This window comes from Lissotriton vulgaris, chromosome 2_2 (genome assembly GCF_964263255.1).
Source record: "Lissotriton vulgaris chromosome 2_2, aLisVul1.2, whole genome shotgun sequence".
NCBI lineage: Eukaryota > Metazoa > Chordata > Amphibia > Caudata > Salamandridae > Lissotriton > Lissotriton vulgaris.
This window is the reverse complement of record NC_141688.1, coordinates 90,788,823-90,812,243: the sequence shown is the minus strand read 5'-3', so window position 1 is coordinate 90,812,243 and position 23,421 is coordinate 90,788,823. Positions and strand designations below refer to the sequence as shown.

At 45.3% G+C, this 23,421-nt stretch overlaps 1 protein-coding gene across 1 annotated transcript in view; it reads right to left on the bottom strand.

Moving 5' to 3' along the window:
- Positions 1 to 23,421, bottom strand: part of LOC147729064 (uncharacterized) — a 274,377-nt gene that overhangs the window by 78,198 nt on the left and 172,758 nt on the right. Inside the window, exons 20-24 of the mRNA XM_086959346.1 lie at positions 11,902 to 11,986; positions 11,350 to 11,539; positions 11,143 to 11,225; positions 2,084 to 2,182; positions 584 to 700 (exon numbers count right to left, since the gene is read on the bottom strand). Of these exons, the coding sequence (XP_086815472.1) occupies positions 584 to 700; positions 2,084 to 2,182; positions 11,143 to 11,225; positions 11,350 to 11,539; positions 11,902 to 11,986 (574 nt within the window). The remainder of the gene's footprint in view (positions 1 to 583; positions 701 to 2,083; positions 2,183 to 11,142; positions 11,226 to 11,349; positions 11,540 to 11,901; positions 11,987 to 23,421) is intronic.

The following is a 23,421-nucleotide window of genomic DNA, read 5'->3' as shown; positions in this document are numbered from 1 at the left end:
TATCTCTGTTATTTCAGTAAATTTTTTAAAGTTATTTAAAACATAAATTGTGGATTAAAAACAACAAATTTACTTTCTTGATTTTTATTTCTGATTATTGACCTCTTACCTGCCTTATATTTACTTGAGAATTTTGGATAACTCAGAAATGTGATTTTTAACAGGTATATTCCCAAACCTAAAGAAAATTGCCAAATCTAAAACAGTAACACAGTCCTGTACCTAATGGTTGCAGTGGTTGTGGCTCCATCACATTGTCCCAAGAGTCACCAGTCTGATATTGCCTGTCTGTTCTGTGGGGAAGCATATCCCCCAAACAAACAAAGAAAACCTTGGAAGCAGCATGGCAGTAGAAAAAAAACAAACAGGATGGTCCTAAAGGGAGCAGGATTACCCATGGAAAGTGGCCATTTTGTCGCAGTGTCACCATTATGAGGGCGCTGAATTTGAAGCTGGTTTTACTCATTCGGGGCACGCACCCCTGATGCGACTGTATGAACCTACTTTTCACAAAGATTCAGCACATGGAGAGATGTGCCAGGACTGGGTTCTGACTTCCTGACAAGTCAAGCATTGCCCTTACCTTGACCACTCTGGATTTCTTCATTAACTCCTCTGGGCTGTCATCCTCTTTCTGTTCTCTTGGCAGCTTCTCGTACGCTTTTGTCAGCTTTTGTTTCTCTTTAAACAGTCCTTTGAGCTGTTAAAAAAGCCATTTGTTTGTATAAAATTGAAAAATACATTATGTCTCACACCAGAGTTTACTTCGTGCATGAGCACCTTGGTAATATACAAGCTGATGCTATACACATGTATGAAGTGATAGTTTTGAGACATATCTTTCCAAGGCTTCAGAAAGTTTAAACTCTTATCATTCAACTGAAGTTTCCTTCCTGCCCTCGTAGATGAGAAAGGAGGGAACTGGTCTACCACCAATTCTTCTTTAGGAACCTATTATGTAAATTATCAACAACAGGTAAGTGCAGACTTACAAATAGTGCTCTCAAATTAACAACGTAATGCCCACTGCACACAACACAAAATAGAACAAATCTGTGTCCCGTGGACACGTCCGCTTTCAGACGATGGATGTCGGACAAGGACCACAATGTCTTTTAGAAGTGTACAAGCTTCATTTAATTCTCTTGGAAAGCCAGCTGACACGTGTTCCGTCGCAAAGGAATATAAATTCCGCGACTCCTCAGGGCTGTGTGGTTCAAAGATCAGAAAATAAGGTCGTTTGGCTGGTGATACTTCTATACCTGTTGGATGACTTTCAAAGAGAATTAAATGAAGCTTGTACACTTCTAAAAGAGATTGTGGTCTTTGTCCGACATCCATCGTCTGAAAGCGGAAGTGTCCACCGGGACACAGATTTGTTCTATTTTGTGTTGGGTGCAGTGGGCATTACGTTGTTTCTATCACTTGTGTATTGTTGCTCAACATACACATTTTGAGGGGTTATAGGGCTGATCCCCTCGCCCAATTGCACCACTACCCAACAACTGTTCATCAGTACTGATGAGCTAAATATAGAGCAGAGCGCTGTTTCCCCTTGAATCTAAAAACCCTCATACTAGTGTTAGTGCTCTCAAATAATGACATGAACTAATGATATCCCTCCCAATTTTTCTTAAGTTAAAGATTATCTGGGAGGCTTTACTCTTCTCAAATACACACTCCTCATTAAAGAAAAGTCAACATTGACTCCTTTTTGGGATGTGTGCCACAATGGTCTGTCTAGGAGTAGCTTGTATGCAGAGTGGTGTTATACTTTGATCCATCTATGCAGGTATCTCTTGGGGATAGAACATCTGGTTAAATATTAAACATATGTTCCCACATATTGCCCACATGGCAGTCGCCATTTGATGCCTCATGTCACAATAAATCATTTATTTACAGTGCCTCAATTTTCTAGCCTGCAGCATAATATCAGAACCATGAGAAAGAGTTTGTTTTAGCGTGAGAAGCTGAAGAACTGGCTTTGTCTCCCATCCACAAGAAGAAAGCATAGACAACACAGACTTTCACATACACGCTGAAATGCACTCACACTGTGGACCATGAGTCAGGCTCTTACCTGCTCAGTCACCATCTGATGCTGCCTTCTCAGCCTCTCTTTGTCTGACTGGAGGGTATCAAGGACTTGTTCATCCAGACGGGCATGCTCGGTCATACCCTGCAGAGCGAGAAATGTTGTACAGTTGATGAAGTTGCATAAGGAAGATGAGCAATAATTATCAAAAGGCTGTACAGAGTGATAGAAAGATATAAATGCTAGGATGATGAGATCCACTGATTAGGATTACAATACCTCTTTCCAGCTATCTTGGTTTCATCTGGATTTGAAATCCCAGAATGATACTGAGATACATGTAGCATTAATTGCAAGCAACAACTGTTTTGATGGAGCTATGTTATATTGATTCACAGATGGTTTACTGGAAATATACTATATTTATATGCAGAGATATATACCTACTTTCTATTGTATTTCACAACCAGAAACTTGAAGACTCAAAACATGTCAAATGGTATTGATTGCACCTTATTCGATGTTGTTAGGCAAATGCCTTTTGCATCAATAAATACGTATTATTCATCACACATTAGCAGAGGGAGAACATATCAACACCCAATTCACTCATACATGGAGCGACTGACCGGTGGAAGAAAGAACCATAACCTATATACACCCCATCTCATTGTCGCCCTTTAGGGACCAGTTCACTGTCTGACATTGCAACCTCCCAGTGCCAAACACAACCTCCCCTTTAAGGGGAATTTCTTCATTATTAATGCTGCAAAAATTCTCCCGCCAAGGGCCAGTCTCAAAGTAGATACCTTACATTTTATTCCTTTGAGATCAATCCAGCAAAATGGCTCTCTGTATGGATTTACACGAATGTTTGGTGACAGGAAAAGCTTACTTGATTACACTACTTACACTACTTGATAGCCACATCTTTGCATTCACACAATCACATTTCTGTGAGATGTTTAGCCATCAATGGTTTTCAATGAAAGGGCCAAGCTCCTTTTAAAATCACTTTGAAGTGACTGCTGTGTTTGCTGACCAACAAAGCAAGATTAATGAATACACCCATTCAGAGTAAAGGTATTCGCGACTAAAGGAACCACTTCTCTATAGCAGTTCATGTGGAAATCAGTTAACCTTCACTTGAAGTCCAATCTTCTGTCCTAATTGCAGGCTCCATAGGTTTAAACATTGGGTACACCCCTTGAGAGCCAAAGAGATTGACATTCTGCAAAAGGTCTCTCCAGGACTAGAACAATGTAATAACTCATTCGCTGTGTTACAGTAGGATCAAGGATCTAACAAAAAACTTATAGGAATCTCGATGTGCTACGTACATGGTAATTATAAGTCAAGGGTTAAGCAATATCATCAAGAGGGGAACAGTAGCAACAGTGGTGGAGTTGCTTACTGCATTTTTGTGATAGACTAGACTTTCCTGGCCACCATTAAAATGCCAGGGTTCGAAAAAGGTAGCACTTTATGTGTGATAATATGATTATTGGGAGTCATTCTTTCAAATCAGAAATGGAAAGCGTGGGAGTATAATCTCCACTAGATTCTCAGGAAGGAGGTGTCCTCCTGTGGAAAATTCCTTATTGTGCACCTGGCTAGTCGTAGAAGGTATAAGAATCTGACCTGCCTTATCCTAATGTTGGTTATTGGTGCCCGAGCACAGTGCAGTGGTTTATGTTATGAGACACATGCATGATGAGGACAGAAATTAAACTACTCAACTAAGCCAGAAGTGACTCCATGAGGTGCTGACCTTAGAATACAAGCTCTGCAAGTCAAGTCTATGCAGGAGCAGTTAATTGGTTAGGAAATCACGAAGCGCCAACGAATCTGCTGATGTTGGACTATGGAAACTCGGGCCCGATTCACAAAGAGCCTCCACATTCTTGGCGGAGGCTCCTAAGTCATGGTGGGATCTCCACACTGCGTTTCACATTGCGGAGATCCTGCTATGACTGCAGAGATTCTGCTACGACTGAGGAGCCTCCACCACGTGTGCTAAGGCTCATTGGGAATAGGGACCTCGGCGAGCAACTTTCTTACTGAGGTAAATGATGTAGTAGACAGGAAGGGTTTAGGATCTGTGGCTGGAGCCTGTGTATTGTTTTTCCTTCATCGCTTATTTAAAAGCATGAGAGGCCTGAGATTTTCACTAGTCAGCAGAGGGTGTAAGTCCTGGGGAGGCTTCATTATGAAAATGTAAGCAATAGGTGTTATAGCTTAACATGCACTGATTGTCTACATTCTGGATGGTGTTCTCAATCAGTGTCTGCAATCAAGGTGATGGTGTAAACGTTTGTCCCAAGAATCTTTGTTCAGGGCTGAGGATTTGGCATGTGTGTATCTACGCCTACTGTATGTAGAGGTTGTATCCTCAGGCAATGCGTCCACCTGCCACAGGGCACCAATCTGTCTGGAATCTGAACATCTGTCCTCTGACTCCAGCAACAACTATTTTCCCTTGGGAGTATCATAGTGGATGGTCTCAGACTTTCTAAATACTAAAATACATAGGAACCCAGCAAAACACCGATCCAAATTCAAAACCCACTATCTCGTATGGAAGATGCTACAGGACAGCATGCCGGCAATGCTTGTTTGTTCTATATCTTCCAACCAAGTCCATCTGTCGATCAACATATTGCATTTGTGCATTTGATTCATGGAAGGAATTTGGTGGAAGACCCCCACTTGTATATATTGGCTCACCCCTCGGGAACTCACTACTATTACAGCTCAGCCAAGATAGAAACTTTCTGAAATTTAAGAGGTGTGTCAAAATCTACTTCTTCTAACAGGCCTAAAGCTAGCCTATTCCTCTTATTACCTCTCCAATTCAGTCTACACCTGGCCTCCAGAAGTCCAGCCAAGGTATTACGGTCTGGCTTTACAGCGCAGCTGTCACTAGACAATAATGTGAGCATCACTAGAGGGGCTTTGGCACTATCCACAATGGAGCCAGGAGTATATGTTTGGATTGGGCAGAAGTTGTGTGCTTTCAGAAAAAAAAGGGATTGCCCTCCACACAGATGTGATATTTTTATTTATCTATCCAGCTAGCTGAGACTGAACTTCAGGGGCACAGACATGGCATAGTAATACTGTAAAAGTGTCTTAAATAACTAGATAGTTTGTTGTGTTTGTCTTTCTCTGGCAGCATGGATTTCTAGGTCTGGCTTGACAGTGTAATTGTCACCTACCCTTATACCCTACACTAATATTATTCTACAGTACTTTTCTTCCACACAAATCCATATTACTTCCCATTTCACATTACCATTTAACATTCCTTTAAAGCTAGACCTATTGGCATTGCCAGCGATTGTTGACTTTCTTTACCAAGCTTTAAACTGCATCTCTTTAGCACTGTTATATCAGTTTCGAGAATGTATGTGTTCACCAGATACCCTCCCCCGCAGTAAGCTGACGGACCAAAACGTCCCTCTTCATTTCTGTATTGATCTCATTCTTGTACCCAAATTCACTGCTCTCTGAGACTACTACAAGGTGGTATGCACTACTTTAGAAATACCCAAATTGTATCTGATTGCAACTGCATTTATAAATACATAAAATAAAAAATGAAAAAATAAAATGAACAAATTAACACAATAAAATAAAAGTATGATCATGTGACGAGTACTATTCTGCTACCTGGCTCAGAAGGCAATCAACGTGTTTGGCAGGGCTCTGCCAGCACTGTCGGTCATATTAGAGGCTACCTGATTTTATTTTCATAATTATTTTTAAAAAACGAGCGAGGCTGAAACAAATCAGATTGTTTTTTTTAAATTGTATTTGTGTCACATGCTGCTACAAACTGCTTATTTGCACACTCTTACCCTGTGCAGGACTGGAGCGGTCGCTCAAGACTTCTGGTGTCTCCCCTGGTCGGGTCCGTCCGTGCGAGCGGACCCGCCATCTTGGGGGTAGTTGGGCCACGGTCTCGTGGTCGGGGCTGCACGCTCTGGGCTCCATAAAAACAACACTGGAGCGAACGCGCAGCGGGCGCGCCGAAGGCGCGCCAAAGGCAAGCCCGTCTGCGCCCGTCCGCGCCAAGGAAGCGCCCAGCGCCAGTTATGCTGCCTGTTTTGGCCCCCAAGACATTAGCCTACAACTTCCCGGCCCCCCTTATTCGAGAGAGATGCTCTTACAGATTGGTAAGCTTCATGCAGACAAGGGAATACTCAGTCTACTGCATACGGCCCAGCCACAAGCAGATTTTCTTGCTCACAATCTGTTGAGATGTGGGCTTTTGAATGTTAGGTCCTTGCCAAAGCATAGCGTAGAGATCCAGCTGATGATTGAGACACATGAGTTGGACGTTCTGTTTATGACAGAAACATGGACTCATGCTGACTGTCTGGTCGATCCCGGCTGTGCTTGCCCTCCTGGGTTTAAATTTTTACATCTTCCCAGGCCTATTGGAAGGGGTGGGGGGTAGGAGTTATTTATAAAGCAACTTGTAAAATTGACATTATTGATCTGGACCCCGCGGTGGGAACGGAGCTGCTGGGTTTATCTATCCCGACTTGCTCTGGGATTGTTTGCACTGGCGTGTTATGTTATAGACCGCCAGGGGCTTTCAGCATTTTACAACAACAAGCGCTTTTAGCCACCCTGACTAATATTGCGGCGTCCCACCATAAGTTGGTCATTCTAGGGGATTTTAATCTTTGGCGCGATGGCTCCCTTGATTTGGGTCTTCTTAATTTACTTCATTCTTGCGAAAGCTTTGGCCATTCTCAGCAAGTCACTGGAGCCACTCACAAGGCGGGGAACCTCCTAGATCTGGTGTTTGCGGTCCCTGATCTGTTGGCCATGGGGGAAATCTTGCCCATGGACTGGTCAGACCATTTTCTCGTCAAATTCTTCGTAAAAACGAAGGGTGCTTACACTAGGGCTCCACCGGCTATTAAGGAATTTCCGTGCAGAGACTGGAAGGCGCTTGCTCGTTTGAAACCCTCGGATGGGGTATTCAATGTGAGTAAGTCCTTTGGCTTAGATAAGCAAGTTGAGGAGAATTATACCTCACTCTGTTCGGGGATCACGGCGGTGTTGGATGCTCATGCTCCCTTGAAAACACGTCGTTGTAAAGGGAATGTCTCTGCCCCATGGTTCAACGATACGCTGAAAAATTTGAAGCAGGGTTGTAAACAGGCAGAGAGAAGATGGAGGCGGGATTATGGGGAAGCATCAAGGAAGCTATGGAAAAGCAAAGTTTTGGAATATAAAAGTTTGATTAAGAAATCCAAGGCGGACTATTACTCCTCCGTTATTTGCACAGCTGCTAATAGCTCCAGGAGTATCTTTAACATATTAAATAGTCTGACCAGCCCTGAATGCTCTAAGAATGCCATTGTCCCGTCTCAAGAACTCTGTGAGAACTTGGCCAAATTCTTTAAGGAGAAAATTGAGCAAATTATTGTGGATTTGGAGGCTTCCCCTGACACTTGCCACCCTAATGACATCGAATTTGGGGCAACGGTAAACAGGGATGACGAATCAGCCTGGGCGGTGGGGGAACCACTACTTGAATTCCCACTCCTTACGGAAGATGTATTTTGTGGGTTGGCTAGGGGGATCTCTTCCGGGTCTCCTCTGGACCCTGTGCCTTACAAAATCTGGAAGGAGTATGAGGAGGAATTATTTCCCATACTCCGCCTAATATGCAACCAATCCCTCGCTACTGGTATTGTTCCAGTTCAGTGGAAACGGGTGGTGATTTCCCCCTTGCTGAAAAAGCCCTCTCTAGACCCGGACTGTTCCAAAAATTACAGGCCCATTTCCCTGCTGCCTTTTCCAGCTAAGGTGGTTGAGCGCCTGGTCAGTGCAACCCTCTCTAAACATCTGGAACAGCATCATCTACTAGAGAATGATCAATTTGGTTTCCGGCCAGCTCACGGGACCAAAACGGCTCTGGTGACCGCCATGGATGAGCTTCAGAGGTGTGCAGACAGGGGACAGACAGCGTTTCTGATCCTGTTAGACATGTCTTGTCTACCGCCTTTGATATGGTTAATCATAAGATTTTGCTGAACCGTTTATTTGAGGCTGGGGTGAGAGGTAGTGCCTTGGCGTGGTTTTGATTTTTTTTGCAGGATAGGCAGCAGGCGGTGTCTCTGCCCCCTTTTCAATCGGTGTACAATCAGGTGCCTCACGGAGTCCCTCAGGGCTTAGCAATTAGTCCCATACTTTTTAATCTTTATCTAAAACCTTTGATCTCGCTTATTAAAACCTATAACATCAAGACTGTGAACTACGCTGACGATACGCAGATGATCCTCTCCTTTGAGGGAGAGGACTCAACATCTGTGGAAGTTTTCCACAACTGTCTGCGGGATACGTCACGGTGGCTAAAGGACAACTCTCTTTAGATTAATGCTGATAAGACGGAGGTGCTTCTTAGCTCTGGGAATAAGATCTCCCGCCCGTTTCCAGAAAACTTTTGGCCTCCTGAAACAGTGACTAATGTACGGCCTGTGACTTCAGTCCGTAATTTAGGGGTCATGCTTGATCAAAAGCTCAGTATGGAGACTCATATAAAAAAAACGACTGCCTGCTGCTTTGCTATCCTTCGATCTCTGAGGAAAGCTCTGCCACTTTTACCATTCCAGGCATGTGCTCAAGTGGCAAGATGTACAATCCTCAGCAGATTGGATTATTGCAACGCCCTTCTGCTGGGCTCCCCCGAGTTTCTGTTGGATAGGCTTCAAAGGATGCAATCAGCGGCTGCTAGGCTGGCTCTGGGGCTTCCTAGAAGAGCACATGGGCCAGCTGCTCTTGCGAAGCTGCACGGACTACCTCAGCGTCAGAGGATACAATTCAAAGCCCTTTGTCTGGTGTTTAGGGCCCTTCACGGAATTGGTCCTGCTTCCCTGCAATCGAAATTTACCTGGTACACACCGGCCAGGCCTCTTCGGTCTTCAGTGGCCAGACTGTACCTAGGTTTAAGAAGGTCAGAGCAGGGGGCAGAGCCTTCGAGGTGGCCGCTGCTAAATTATGGAATCTGCTTACATTTGAGATAAGGTAAACCACAGAACTTCTCCCATTTAGGAGAACGATTAAAACCTGGCTGTTTCCTAAGTGACATATTGTGTGGTTCTGCCCTGTCTGACACCTGTCTGCCCGTGAGTCAGTTAGCGCCAGGATGCCTGCAAGGTGACAGTGCGCTCTATAAATAAATTAAATAAATACTATGATAAAATTGCACGCGTCATTTTTGAGGCATCACTTGTTGTGCCGAGTTCCGAGATCAGACTTTCTGAAGAATTAAGGGTAAAGCAGTTATGGTATGGAGATCAAGAGATAGCAAAAACTCCCTGGAGCAAATGTTTTCATCAAGATACTATCCAGGTCTTGTGGCTAAATTGTCCTCTTGCAGTAAAAGTAGGGCACATGGAGAAAAATTGATTTTTGTACCTGCTTGCACTCCTTAATACTGAGTAGACTTACTTTAGTCGTCCCTATTATTTTACAAGAAGACACCAAAACTGAGCGAGCAAACGCACTTCTTTGCACAATTCTGAATAAAGCCTGAAAAAGGGAATGGCTTAAATTACACCAAGGAGTAGGCCTCTGCAGAAAATGTAATTCTGTACGCAGAACTAGCAGAATTTGGTGATTCCTTGTTACTCCAGTAACGTAGAGTTCCATCTAAACCTTATCAATTGCCAGGTGCCAGTGTTTTTTCTCCCACAAGACTCCAGAAATGGAAGCAGGCGAATGAGATGTGGCGTCCCCTCGCGAGATTTCCGGTCGCTATGACTGATGGTGAGATTTCCTAATGTGGGCGGTCATGGTGACATTGGCGGTTCTAGGCTCATGGCGGCCCTCGGCAGGGAGCTTAGGTTGTGGGCCCGGAAGAGGGGGTCAAGGCGGGGCGGAGCATGGAGGCCAGTGAAGAGGGGGGGGGGGTTATGGTGTTTTGAAGTGGAACAGAGCCGGAGGCTGCCAGGGGCCGCCATGCAAATATGTATTCATCCTCAGAGGATTATTATATTAAGGATATATATTGATGTGGTGGCCCCTGGGGTTTGGTGGCCCTGTGCAGGTGCACAGCATGCACATGCCTAAGGCCGCCCCTGATGGTGAGAGAGCTGCTTCCCGAGCAGAATTTCTACACAAGCCGCAGCAAAATCACCTCGAATGGTCGCACGCTTTTGCACGCCACATGGTGCTGTTCGTGCTAATTTTCCAGTGCAGGATGCTCGCTACAGGTGCAGGTTTTTTATATAACTCCACAAAATTCTGAGAGTTCTCCCCACTCTTAACAAGGAGCAGATGCTGAGCATACACTGGAGTTAAGTGGGGTGAGGGGTGTGACACTAATATTCAAATTGCCGAAGGGAATGCACACAGTTAAGGAAGTACATAAGCATCAAAGCAGAACACTATTTACAGAGCTCAGAATATGAGACTGGAGGAACATTGACTAATATTTCGGAGAGAGCAGTGACTGCATGCAGTAACATACCGGTGAAAGCAGGGTATTGAAGTTGTGGAACAAACACGTAGCAGCACTTGTATGCAAGCACAGACAGTTCTCTTCCCCACACAGGCAGATCTGTTACCCACACATGCATGGCTGGAGCATCCAGAAACCTGAGAGTGCCACCTACTGTTAATGCTAAATTACTGCAAAATTGCCTGCATAATGACCTTCTTTTGGGGCATTGAGAGCATGAAAGTAGGTAAAATATGGTTTGTATATTGTGCATTTTACTGCACGCAGGGACTTAATTACAAGAGTAGACAAGGAAACAGCAGACCGATGAGCCTGACAGTATACTCCATCATCTGCCATGTATTCGTATATTCCCGTGGAGGTGACTATGAGCCAGGTCAAGAGTTGAGAGGAAATCCAGATTCTGAGTTCAAAGGATGTGGCTTGCACCTGGTGTCTCCTCCTGCCTTTCCACACAGGGTCCCTCAGATGTATGTTAAGTACTCTTTACTGTCCTGAAAGGCCTAAGTAAGTAGGTTGATAAGAGTCCAGGCATACTGGCTCTCATTGTTTTAATCTCACTCCCACTTACATAATCCTTCACCGACCCCTCATCACAACCTGGCCATCAGTTCCTCACCTTTAGGACTTGCTGCAGCTGGACGAGGCCTGTGAGAGCCTGTTTCTTCTCCTCCTGTAGTTCAATGCCTCTTCCTTGGCAATCTGGAAACAAAGCACAGACCGCATTGACAGAGGAAGTTGAGAAAAAGGCAGCAAAAACCGAATTCTGGGACATTTACCTGCGGCTCCCCTAAAAGTCACTGACTGCTGGGGTGCATTTTCTCACCTTGAATCATCTTGTTTAACTGCTCCATGATTGCATCACACCGCGAACATCTTCTGCTGGTTATGGCTTCTTCTTTGCCTAGGGATCCTACAGACTGGATTTTCTTGGGGGTCCACCGTCCACTTGATGCTGGAGACAATGTCTGACTGTCACGGGAATCTCGCTCTGTAAGATCATCGCTCTCTGCCAACTGGAAATGGAACAACCTAGATAGTATTTGATGGAGGAGCTCTCGAACCTTGACTCTTACAACTGTAAACCTCCTGAGCACTTTCCCCTTTGTTGTGAAATGTAAACTACCAACCCTGACCCTGGTATTTAGACAGCCTTACAAGGTGCAGATCCATCTCTGCCTTTTTACGCATGCATCCACATTTTACCACTCATGCACTCACTTAACTCTCTGGCTCAATCCTGCAATTCAGCTATCCATTTATCCATCCTACATATGGCCTCATAGCGCTCCCAGCATCCCTTGGTTACCTTGCCAGAGTGTTCTACTTCGGTGCTCAAAGCTACAGTGTAGAGCGACAAAAGCTGAACATCTCTCACCTTCAATTTTAGGGATGAGAGCTTGATCTCCATCTCAGTTTTCTCCATCTCTCTCAATTGCTTGAGGTGCCGCAATGATTGGTCCCTGGAAAAACGAAACAATGTACACTGCTGAGCGTGATAAGCCAATCACATACCTTGGTCTATCAACCGTGTGATGCTGATGGAAACGTTCAAAACTGATTACATCCCTGAACCTCTCAGGTGTCCATAGACCACACTCAGCCCAGAAAGAGGTTCCAGCTGTTTTGTGAAAGGAAGGACCTCTTCATTTTGAATGGTGGTTGGACTCTTCTAAGTTGTTAGAGTTCCAATGTTTGTAAATGTGGTGCTGGAAGTAACTCTATTGAAGGGTCTACAACGTTAAAGATCTGGGGGTAGTCTTTAGAATTTGGAGTATAGATTGTACTCCGTCAGAGTGTCGGTGTAAAGTACTGTTGCCCTAAAGCGACAGAATACCAGTACTCCGAATTTAGAGATGTCCGACAGGCCAGCAAGCATCTCTAGTCATTTACAGGAACTACAGTCACTGCAGTTCATGTCAATGAGTTAAAAGTTTGACAGGGGTTACGGCAAATATATATATATATATGGACAGTGAGCAAGGGCGTCCGCGCCCGAAACGCGTCTGTTTGATGTCTTCTGCACCCTGCACTTTGATGACAAAATAAAAGAAGGTATATTGCAAGCCTGACTCGGAACGTTTATTGCTGTTTGCGCGCTGGGGAAACGGGCAGAGGCGCTGCCGTTTTTCAAGTTGGAGAACTATATATATATATATATATATATATATATATATATATATATATATATATATATATATATATATATATATATATATATATATATATATATATATATATTCACTGAAAAAACCATAGGTTATAGACCATATATAGTTCGGAATTAGCATTTACAAAACCTTGAAAATTCACTGAAAAAACCATAGGTTATAGACCATATATAGTTAGGGATTAGCATTTACAAAACCTTATTTTACTCACACAAAACCATTGAAATTCGCATATATAGTTAGTTGCACTAATTATATATCGCGCACCCGCAATCCACTGCTGATGATGTCACATATTACATCATTCATGACATGGTCAGTGACATCACTGATGACATCACTGATGACATCATCCAGTGACTGTATGTTTCTGTAAAGTTAAAATATGTCTTACATATTGAAGAATGAGTGGATGTATAAGTGTCTGGATGAAGGATTTAGTAGGTGCATGACTGACTGTATGAGAGAGTGATTAAATGTGTCTCACTGAGTGCATGGGTTAGTGACTAAACTGTCTTAATTTGTGCATCATTATGTCTGTTGTTCTGTAAACTGCTGCATGTGTTAATCAGTAGCTATATGAGTAACTATATGGGTTATTGATTGGTTGCCCAAGTATTTGTATGGGAGACTGAGTATGTGTGTGGGTGGCTGGGAGGTGTATGACTCTGTGCATAGATGTGTGAGCAGTTGATTCACTAGATGTATGGGTTCAAAAGTGCATGTGGAAACAGCTGTATGGGCAGTTGACTGTGTGCATGAGTGTATTGGTGAGTGAATGGATATCTCAGTGCTACATGTCAAAGTAAGTACATATGTAAAACACAGTACATGTGAGAGTTGACATATATAAATAACTGTGCATAAGAGCCAGTGAATGTGTGAGTGGCTGTCTGGATCATTGTGAACTTCAATCAAGGATTGTATAAAAGAGTAAATATGTGTTAGAATATGTTTGAATAAGTAAGGTGTGTATGACTGTATAGTTGAGGAAATGGAGGTGTGATTGATTCTTTGCATGACTGACTAGGTGTGTGAGTAACTCCATGGATGAGTGACAGTCTGTGAGTGTCTGTTTACACTGAGTGTATCTAAGGTTATATTAGAGTCTGAAGAGGTTCATCGTATTATCACATGAATGATGTCATCATTGATGTTGTCAGTGATGTCATTTGAGTTGTCAACAGTGATGCCATCAGTGATGTCACTGACCATGTCATGAATGATGTAATATGTGACATCATCAGCAGTGGATTGCGGGTGCGCGATATATAGTTAGTGCAACTAACTATATATGCGAATTTCAATGGTTTTGTGTGAGTAAAATAAGGTTTTGTAAATGCTAATCCCTAACTATATATGGTCTATAACCTATGGTTTTTTCAGTGAATTTTCAAGGTTTTGTAAATGCTAATTCCTAACTATGTATGGTCTATAACCTATGGTTTTTTCAGTGAATTTCAATGGTTTTTTAATAGCAAATATCAAAAGCTGTAAAATGTATTCTTCTTTTAAATGAAAAATATATTTTATATGTTTTAATTATAATTGTTTTATGCATCTGCCAAACCCTGACCTCTTAATAGTGCACTGTGGTGGAAATGATTTGGGCACTATGACTGGGGTTGGTCTGTCTGGAAATGCTTTTAAAGGACACCTTTCATCAATTGATGACACTTTTTCCCCAAACTGCCTTGGAATATTCCAATATATGCCAAAGACAAGAAATGGAACTGGTCCAACCAATTTTGTCCACAATTTGAGAAAGCACGGAAACATGTGAATAAATCTTTTTCTGCTTACATGAGAGACTTTAGAATGGGTTCAATATACAACAATAACTTGCATTACAACATGCAAGACATCTACAGAGGAGATGGTGTGCACTTATCAAATGAGGGGAATAGAATATTCCTCCTGAATTTAAAACTGTGCATTGGAACCTACTTGTAGGTACCAAAATCAGCCACAGAACCCAATAGCTCTTTTCAGAGCTACCCTACCTCTGATCATTCTAAACGTTAATCTTTTTCTAACTTTTTTCACTATTTTTCATAAAAGTACGCTCCCCGGTTCGCTTACCGGTGCGCGTACCGGGCGCTCCCCAGCGAAATTTTTCAATTTTTTTTTTTTGCCTACATGAGCGTCCTAAGCCACCCTCAGAAAACCTAGAGGGTCACAAAGTGTCTACCGTGCCCCCTTCTACCCATTCCGAACATTGTTTCCCCTCCATCTTGTGTCTCAATTCTACCGATACACAAAATGGTGGACTCCCGTAACGCTGCCAGTTCGCGTACCGGTGCGCGCACCGGTGAGCGCTCGCTAAAAAAAGGTGGGAAAGTAATTTACAGAAAAACCACTGGAGACACTTTCATCAAATATAGAATAGGCCCTACTACATAGCAGTCCCTACCATTTACCCAAATTTGATGGAATTCCATTGAGAAAATTGTGCTGTAGGACTCACTAAATATCCTGAGGTAAATTACATGACAGAAACACATATGAAGTGTTAGAATTGACAACCAATTAAAATGTTACTTTCATTTTCTACTATTATTTCATGACATTTGATTGGTTATGTACCTGAATATATATAAAGAAAGAGCGAGAAACACAGCCATTTTGACTACTACTTCCTGAAGTACATTTCAAGAGCATTTTGACTGTGAACTTTAACTTCTTTTTCAAAGGTAAGATACAATTTTAAAAATTTGAAAGGAGAACTATGTTATGCACTTTAAATTAAATAAGGAAAACGTTTTCAGATAGTTACATACTGTCCCTCTATAAGAGTTAGTCATTGAGAAAGACTTAATTATTTAAATTATTGATTGAGTTAGGCTTCTGTGGTATAATTATGAATTTACTTAGGCTTCATCACAGGCACTTTTTAATAGTTTTACTTCCTGCCTGAAACCATGCACTGCCCAAAGATTACTTCACTGTTAAAAACTCACAAGCACCTGTGTGAACTTAAACCCAACAGTGCCCTATCTCCACTGATATATTTTTTTAATGCAATTTACAGCAAGAAAATGGAAGCACAACAGAAAGAAAATAATATTTCCTTTCAAATTAAGATTGAAAACAATCCAAAGGAAGAAAATGAAGAAATTGACTTTTTGGATGACACATTAGACGAAGAATTAATTAAATGTGCTGAAGAATGGAAAGGGGCGACCACTCGGTCCCCCCGAACGTATGGTCGGGTGCCCCGATCCCCCCGGGAAACCATTTTGGGCGGGAGGCGTGTCACGGCTGGTATGCCCGAAGCGGCGTAGCCGGGGCACGCCTTTTCCCGCCCAAGAGGGGTTGTCCTAGACACCTACACCGTCGGCCACGCCCCGTAGGCGGTCGGAGGAGGGTCCACGGCCTCCCAAAGAAGAATAAAAGGAGCGACAATCCAAAGAAGCATCCTCTTGTTCCTGTGCTTGGAAGCTGCACCTCTTCGTTGCACGTGAGCCCGAGACGGAACCAAGAGCCAATTTTGAGAACTTGTAATTTTGTGTTTCTTCTTTCAGCGATTTCGAAGCTTTGATCCAGGACCTCGAGTCGAATATCCGTGAACGATGCCTGGCAAGAAGGTCGGAAAGAAGGTTGGGACCGAACAGATGCTTCGTATGCTGGTAAAGGACATGGCGAACATGAAGAAGCAGATGGCGGCAATGAATGGTACGGGGAGACAGAAAAAAAAGTCATCGGACCAGCATTGCCGGGAGTAGTCCCTATCGGGAGGGGTAAAAGGACCAGGAATAGGGCGGCAGGAGGGGAGGCTCCGGTTCCCGAATCACCTCCGGCGAGCCCGGTCAGTCCGGTCGAGGCCCCAGTTCCGGTCCCGAACGCGGGACAACCGATCCCTGTCGTGGTCACACCTGTTAACGAGGGGGATATGCCTCCTGAATTGGCTGCCCAATTGGCGGCATGGTTGGGCAGGGACAACGAGGGGGCCACGGCCGAGGAGGCCAGGTCGATAATGAAGCAGTTGCGGCAATCGAAAGATGCTGCGAAGGCACCTTGTCCTCTTGTTTCCCCGCAGGTTACCATGGAACAACCAGTATCGAGCGTTGGAACAGCAGCGACAACAGTCACAGCTACTTGTTCGGGTAAGCAGCCGTTGCCAATAGCGGGGGAGGGATCGTTACCCTCAAGGAGGGAAAAGGTGGTTCAACATATCCCGATGGATGTGAAAGAAAGGATTTGGGCAGATAAATGTGTGAACATGTTTTCATTATTGACCGATCACTATGAGATAGAGCATGTTAGAAATCAGAAGGAGTTGTTGCATCCGAGTGTATAGCGTGCAAAGATGGCGGGTTTCAGAGTAGATGAAACAATCGCTAATTGGGCCAGGGCGTTTGGAATGTTCACTGCAATTATGGGGGAACGTAGGCCTGAAGTATTGTTGGAACTAGCTTGTTACCAGACACGTATTATGGAATTCTATGAAACGTACGGAGGCAATCAATGGTTTGGTTATGATAACAAATTTCGTAAGGCCAAGGAGCACGACCCATCCCTGACGTGGGATTGTTTCGACTCCATTTCCTGGCAGAAACTGGTTGGGTCCAACACGGCGAAGTCGCCTTCTTTGGGCGGGAATGGGGCTGAGCCTTCCCGCCATTCTTTGGGGCCGCCCTTTCGGGCGGGCGCAAACAGTGATCAGAACGCAAAGAGTAATGGGAACTCAGGTAGGAAAGGGGTCTGTTGGAGCTTTAACAGAGGCAAGTGCACTAGGCCACATGGGACATGCAAGTTCAGGCATGAGTGTGCAGGGTGCGGACAGTCCTCACACCCCGAGAGTTCGTGCAGAGCCAAGACTGGTGATACGGGAGGTAGAGGAGGCGCCAAACAGGTCTAAAATCGACCGAGGGGCACCGTTACCTACTCTCGTTGATATCATGGCAATGATCCCTTGGCTGAACAAATACCCTGATCATGTCTCCGCCGGGGTGTTGCGAGACGGTTTCTCATATGGTTTCCGCATCCCGGCGGGGGATTTTCGGGGGGAAGCACAATGTAAGAACCAACTATCGGTTCAACAAAATACGACGGTGGTACAGGCAAAGATTGCAAAGGAAGTGGCCCGAGGTCGGGTTGCGGGACCATATGGCAAGCCGCCAGTTGTCGACTTTGTTTGTTCACCGTTGGGAGTAGTCCCCAAGAAGGACCCAGGTGAGTTTAGGTTAATCCACAACTTGTCCGCTCCTAGGGGTCTTTCGGTGAACGATGCGATTGACCCGGGAGTTTGTTCGGTGCGGTACGCATCCTTCGATGAGGCCGTCGCCATTTTGAATCGCCTGGGGCCCGGAGCGCTGATGGCTAAATCAGATATCGAGTCAGCGTTCCGGTTGCTCCCGGTACACCCAGAGGATCAGCGTCTCTTAGGTTTTGTGTTTCAAGGACGCTACTACATGGATAAATGTATGCCAATGGGTTGCTCCATCTCTTGTGCGTATTTTGAGAAGTTCAGTACTTTTTTGCAATGGGCTTTCACCAGAGCCACGGGTTTTACACTGGTCATGCATTACCTTGATGATTTTCTGTTCCTGGGGGCGGCCGGGGACACGGAATGTGCTCAGGCCTTGAGTGAATTCTGTAATCTCATGAAAGAATTTGGCGTGCCACTGGCACCAGGCAAGACGGTAGGGCCATCTACTACACTCGAGTTTCTGGGGATTGAGCTCGATTCTGTGGAGGGGTGCTTCCGCTTGCCCAAAGAGAAGGTAATGAAATTTAAGGCCTCGCTCGAAATGTGCCTCGGCGAGAGAAAAGTAACTCTCCATCAGTTGCAACGAGCTGTGGGTCAGCTTAACTTTGCCCTTAGAGTAATGCCGATGGCTCGTCCCTTTTCCCGCTCTATCGCCCAAGCTATGGTTGGCCTCAAGGAAGGGCACCACCGCACAAGACTGTCAGCAGAGGTTCGCCAGGATATGCGCATATGGCTGGCATTTCTGGCGGATTTCAACGGTCGTGTCGTGTGGAACAAACCGCCAGTTTCCTCCGAAGAGCTGGGGTTGTGGACCGACTCGGCAGGGAGTGTAGGTTTTGGCGCCATTTTTGGTAATCAATGGTCGGCACGAACCTGGCCGGTGTGGTGGCACGACGATGGGCTCACAGGTAACATTGGGTTTCTTGAGCTGTTCCCCATTCTGGTGGCCTTAACAACATGGCCAGAGGGGTTTCGTGATCGCTCTGTGGTGTTCTGGTCTGATAATATGACTATTGTGGAATGTATCAATAATCAGGCAGCACGCTGCAAATGGATTTTGAGATTGCTGAAGGAAATTGTCCTGTTATGTATGAGACTAAACGTCCACTTTAGGGCAAGACACGTGCCGGGTGTACTGAACCAGGCAGCTGATGCACTCTCTCGTTCCCATATGCAGGCCTTCCAGGGTTTTCTGCCCTCAGCGGACTTGGTGGCGGCACCATTTCCCGAAGCTCTCTGGTCGCTCGGTGCCCCGGATTACAAAACCTCGTGGGAGAGAGTCTAGCACCCAGGACAAGGAAGGCTTATGAAGGGGCGTTCCGTTCCTATTGGTCATTTTTGGGTTCAGCTAGGGGGGAGCAGTGGGGGCAGGAGGAGTATGTCCTTAAATTCCTGGTATCACTACATCAGGCAGGCAGATCAGTGGCGATAGCCAATAGGCACCGGGCCGCCATTTCCTTCATGGCGCGGGCACATGGAATCCAGGACCCCACAGCGTCCTTTCTCGTACAGAAGGCACTGCGTGGGTGGCAACGCCTTGAGGATCGTAGAGCGGATGAGAGGCACCCGATAGGTCTAGCAAGTTTGTCCCTGTTAATGTCCGTACTCCCTGCGACATGTTCATCTCGATCAGAGACGGTGCTGTTCCGGGCCGCTTTTGCATTAGCATTCCATGGGGCTATGCGGGTAAGCGAACTGGTAGCGAGGAATAAGCAGGATACGGGGGGAGGTCTGTGTCGAGAACACATTCAAATTAAGGGGGAGACAATGGTAGTCTCAATAGCCAGGTCCAAGACCGATCAGGGAGCGATTGGGGACAGTGTGGTAGTCCAGCGGATTCCGGGATCTCCCATGTGCCCGGTAAAATGCGTGGAGGAGTATTTAGCGCAGAGGACGGCATCATGGGGGGGAAGCTTGCTGAGGCACACCGACGCCACCCCGCTGACTAGGTTTCAGTTTCAGCGGGTGTTAACAATGGCAATCGCGGCAGCGGGCTTGAACCCGAGCGATTTTGGGACCCATTCCTTCCGGATAGGGGCTGCTACAGAGGCTACAGCCAGGGGTCTGAGTGTTGAAAAGGTGAAACAGTTGGGCCGTTGGTCCTCGAACTGTTATAAAAGGTACGTGCGGTTGCACATGTTGTGAAGCTTATGTCATGTACTCACGCTTCTTGTTCTCTGTTTGGTTTACAGTTTCGCGAGCAGGCTTTGCGGGGCGGACTGTGCAGTTGACCCGACACCTGGTGACCAGCGGTCAAAGATCACCGGCTGAGGAAAGAGTGGTGTGGGTCGTTGGCCACTCATACGTGAGGCGCGCCGCGGACGTATTCAAAGCAGGTGACATGATTCACGTGGCTGGGGAATACGGGTACAGTGTGACCTTCCACGGAAGGGGCGGGCTCTGTATTGACCAGTTTCAACGTTTTATTGAGGGACTGTTAGGGCGGACGAGGTCACTGCCATCTGTAATCATAGTGCATCTTGGGGGCAATGATTTGGTGACCATTGGTCGACGAGTACTTCTCGAGTCAATTTTGTCCACAGTAAGTTGGTTGGCAAGAAGGGTTCCGGGGTGCACAATTGCATGGTCACACATGATTCCTCGGAAGGTGTGGCGGGGGGCCCTCTCTGTGTCAGCTTTGAACCAGTCGGTAAAGAAGGTTAATAACAAAATGGGTAGGTTGTTTCGTACAGGTAAATTGCACTGTATTCCACACGGGTGTATCCGGGGGGACCATATGTATTTGGAGGATGGGGTCCATTTGTCCCGGGAGGGTAATGTCTTACTCATAGGAGACTTCATAGCTTGGTTAAAGAGTTTATGTAGCCATGACCTTTAGTAGGAGCTTTTGTGGGGGGTCCGGATAGCCGGTCAACTATCCGGCCTGTGGCGGTGTCTTGACAGGGTTTTTGGCTCTATTTAGCAGTAGTATAGACTTTAATCTTGCTCACATCTAGGATATGTATTCCTAGCTTGTGTTGGCCCTTTTAAGCCCTTTCTTCCAGACCTAGAAGAGGATAGCTGCTTAATATGATGATAGATCCCTTATTCTTGACTCTAATTTGTCTATTGCCTATTGGCTTTGACATACTTGCTTATAGTAGAGGTTGGATCCTGTGGTCCTGACTTTATATTACACATTGGTATGGTTTATGTAGGTACTCTGACAGAGCTAAGGGGTATTTCATCCTTCTCAGGCGTATAGGCCCAGAACTAGACAGACTCCATGTTGATGAAGCTGAGAGGCTTTCAGGGTAAAGGTAAAGTTTATAGTTAAAGCTGTTGTTCACTTGGAGAGAACCGGTCTGGGCCAGCCCTTATCGGTAGGCTGTATTATTCTCTATGTGGAAGACACAACAAAAGACCGGCCGGCTGGGTGTGTGTCCTTGGCGCGGAGTGGTGCAGGGATCTGATGGGCGGCAGGCTGATGGCTGGAACTTTCCATGAGGAAACAGCATTCTATATCAGTGAAGTGCAGAGGCGGAGTCAGTGAGTCGAGCTGGAGTGGTAGAAGAGTGAGGAGCTGTTGGAGTAGGAGAGAGAGAGTTCAAGCTAGAGAGAGCTGAGTTGAATTGGAGAAGCAGAGAGTGTTGGTAGAGTTGGAGGAGTGGAACTGCAGGAGGAGAAGAGACAGAAAATGCTTGGAACAGAGAGAAGACAAACAGACAGTCAGTGAGCTGGAACTAAAGGAAGCAGTCAGAAGCAGTTACTTATCAGGAGGAGTTGTGAATAGCTGGAGTCTGAAGTAATGCCTTTTAGAAGAGACTGAAGTAGAGGTTGGATTAACCTGTGGGAGCAGCTGGAGTTAATTGGACATTGGCACAGAAACCTTGAAACAGAGTGAACAAGCTAGTGGAATGAACGGTGATCAGAAATGCAGAAACCATTAGATTGAAGTTGGAATGTGGAGAGAGAGTCCGTGGGGGAGAGAAATCCAGTGCAAAGTGATCAGCGCAGAGGAGTATCCAAGAGTGCAGGAGAGAGAGAGAGTCAGAGATGAGCCAAGGCACAGACGAGAGCGGAACCCAGATGACAGCTAGAACAAGACTTCACACTAATCAGGTGATATCTACCCTGTCATATTAGTTTACTTTACACTTACATCTTAATCTTGTCTTTATTCCCTAGGCCATTCTATTGCTAATCCTTTTCCTTGCAGCGGTGTGTTCTATTTATAGTCTTTGTCAGTTATATGTGGATGTGTCTATTATAATACAGATCTGTGTATGTGTTTATATTATTGTGATTAAACGATAACCCCAGTTCTTAGTGAACTGACATGTGCCTTGTATTCTTGTTCAATCTGGGTAACTTTTCCCTTCTAGTTGGGCATTGTTTGCATGAACGGATGTGAAATCCCGATCAGGTAAGGAGTGATCAAGCAAATAGGAAGCAAGGGGACCTTTGATGCCAGGAGCAGAAGGCACATATTAGTAATTGGCTAACTCCTAATATTGTAGTAGCAAGCCCTTAGTGAATAGTGAGAGAGACTTCCCAACATATAGAGAGAAAACCATAGGTGTCCATAGGAAAGTGGTCGTCATTGGTAAGTGGCGTTAATGAGAGCGTTGGGGGGGATTACCAGCGTGGAGGTCTGCCAGATTGCGGACCGTGTGTAAATGAGAGCGTTGGGGGGGATTACCAGCGTGGGGGTCTGCCAGATTGTGGACCGTTTGGAAAATGAGAGCACTGGGGCTGCAGACCCATGTGTGTAGACACGCCAGATTGTGTGTCATATCTGCCCCAGGGTAGATTAGTCTGGGTCTGAGTGGCCGCGAGACTATAAGGTATGAGTGTGGTGTAGGGCATGGATATCCTTAGTAATCAGTGAGTATTCTTAGTATCCCTATAGATTTAGTGGTGTTTCTGATAATATGAGCTTGTATATTGCGAGTTCCCCATCCTCAGGTAGGTACCCAGGTGCCTGGATAGATGGTCCTGAGGAGGGATGTGGTTACGTTTTGGCTGGGTTAGAGGGGCCCCTAGGGGCTGATCCCATCTAAGCAGAAAATCCAGTCATTACATCTGGCGTAGTCGACTGTTTACGAATACTGTGTGTCCTTGCCATGTGCTTGGAGAGGTTCCCATGTGTTGTGAGGGAGTGCCCTGATCGCCAGTTCCATCTGGTGTAGTCGTCCGTTTATGAATCCTGTGTAACCTGGCCATGTGCTTGGAGAGGTTCCCATGTGTTGTGAGGGAGTGCCCTGAGCGCCAGTTCCATCTGGTGTAGTTTTGCAGTTTATGTAGCCTGTGTGACCTATGGGCTTGAACAGTTGCAGTGTGAGGAGATTGCAGTACATCATGGCATTTGACTTAAGCAGGGTGGAAGAAATGGTTTTCATTTTGGTGTTTGAACTGTCAGGGTTGAAGGATGACATTACGTGAAGGAGCCAGTAACATCTTTGTGATGGTCCAATTGTACAAATGTGTGTAAAAAATGCTTTTAAATTGCCCATTATATTGCTTGCTGCATCTGCTTATGCTGTGCAATGTGAAATGTGTTCAATGTAATATG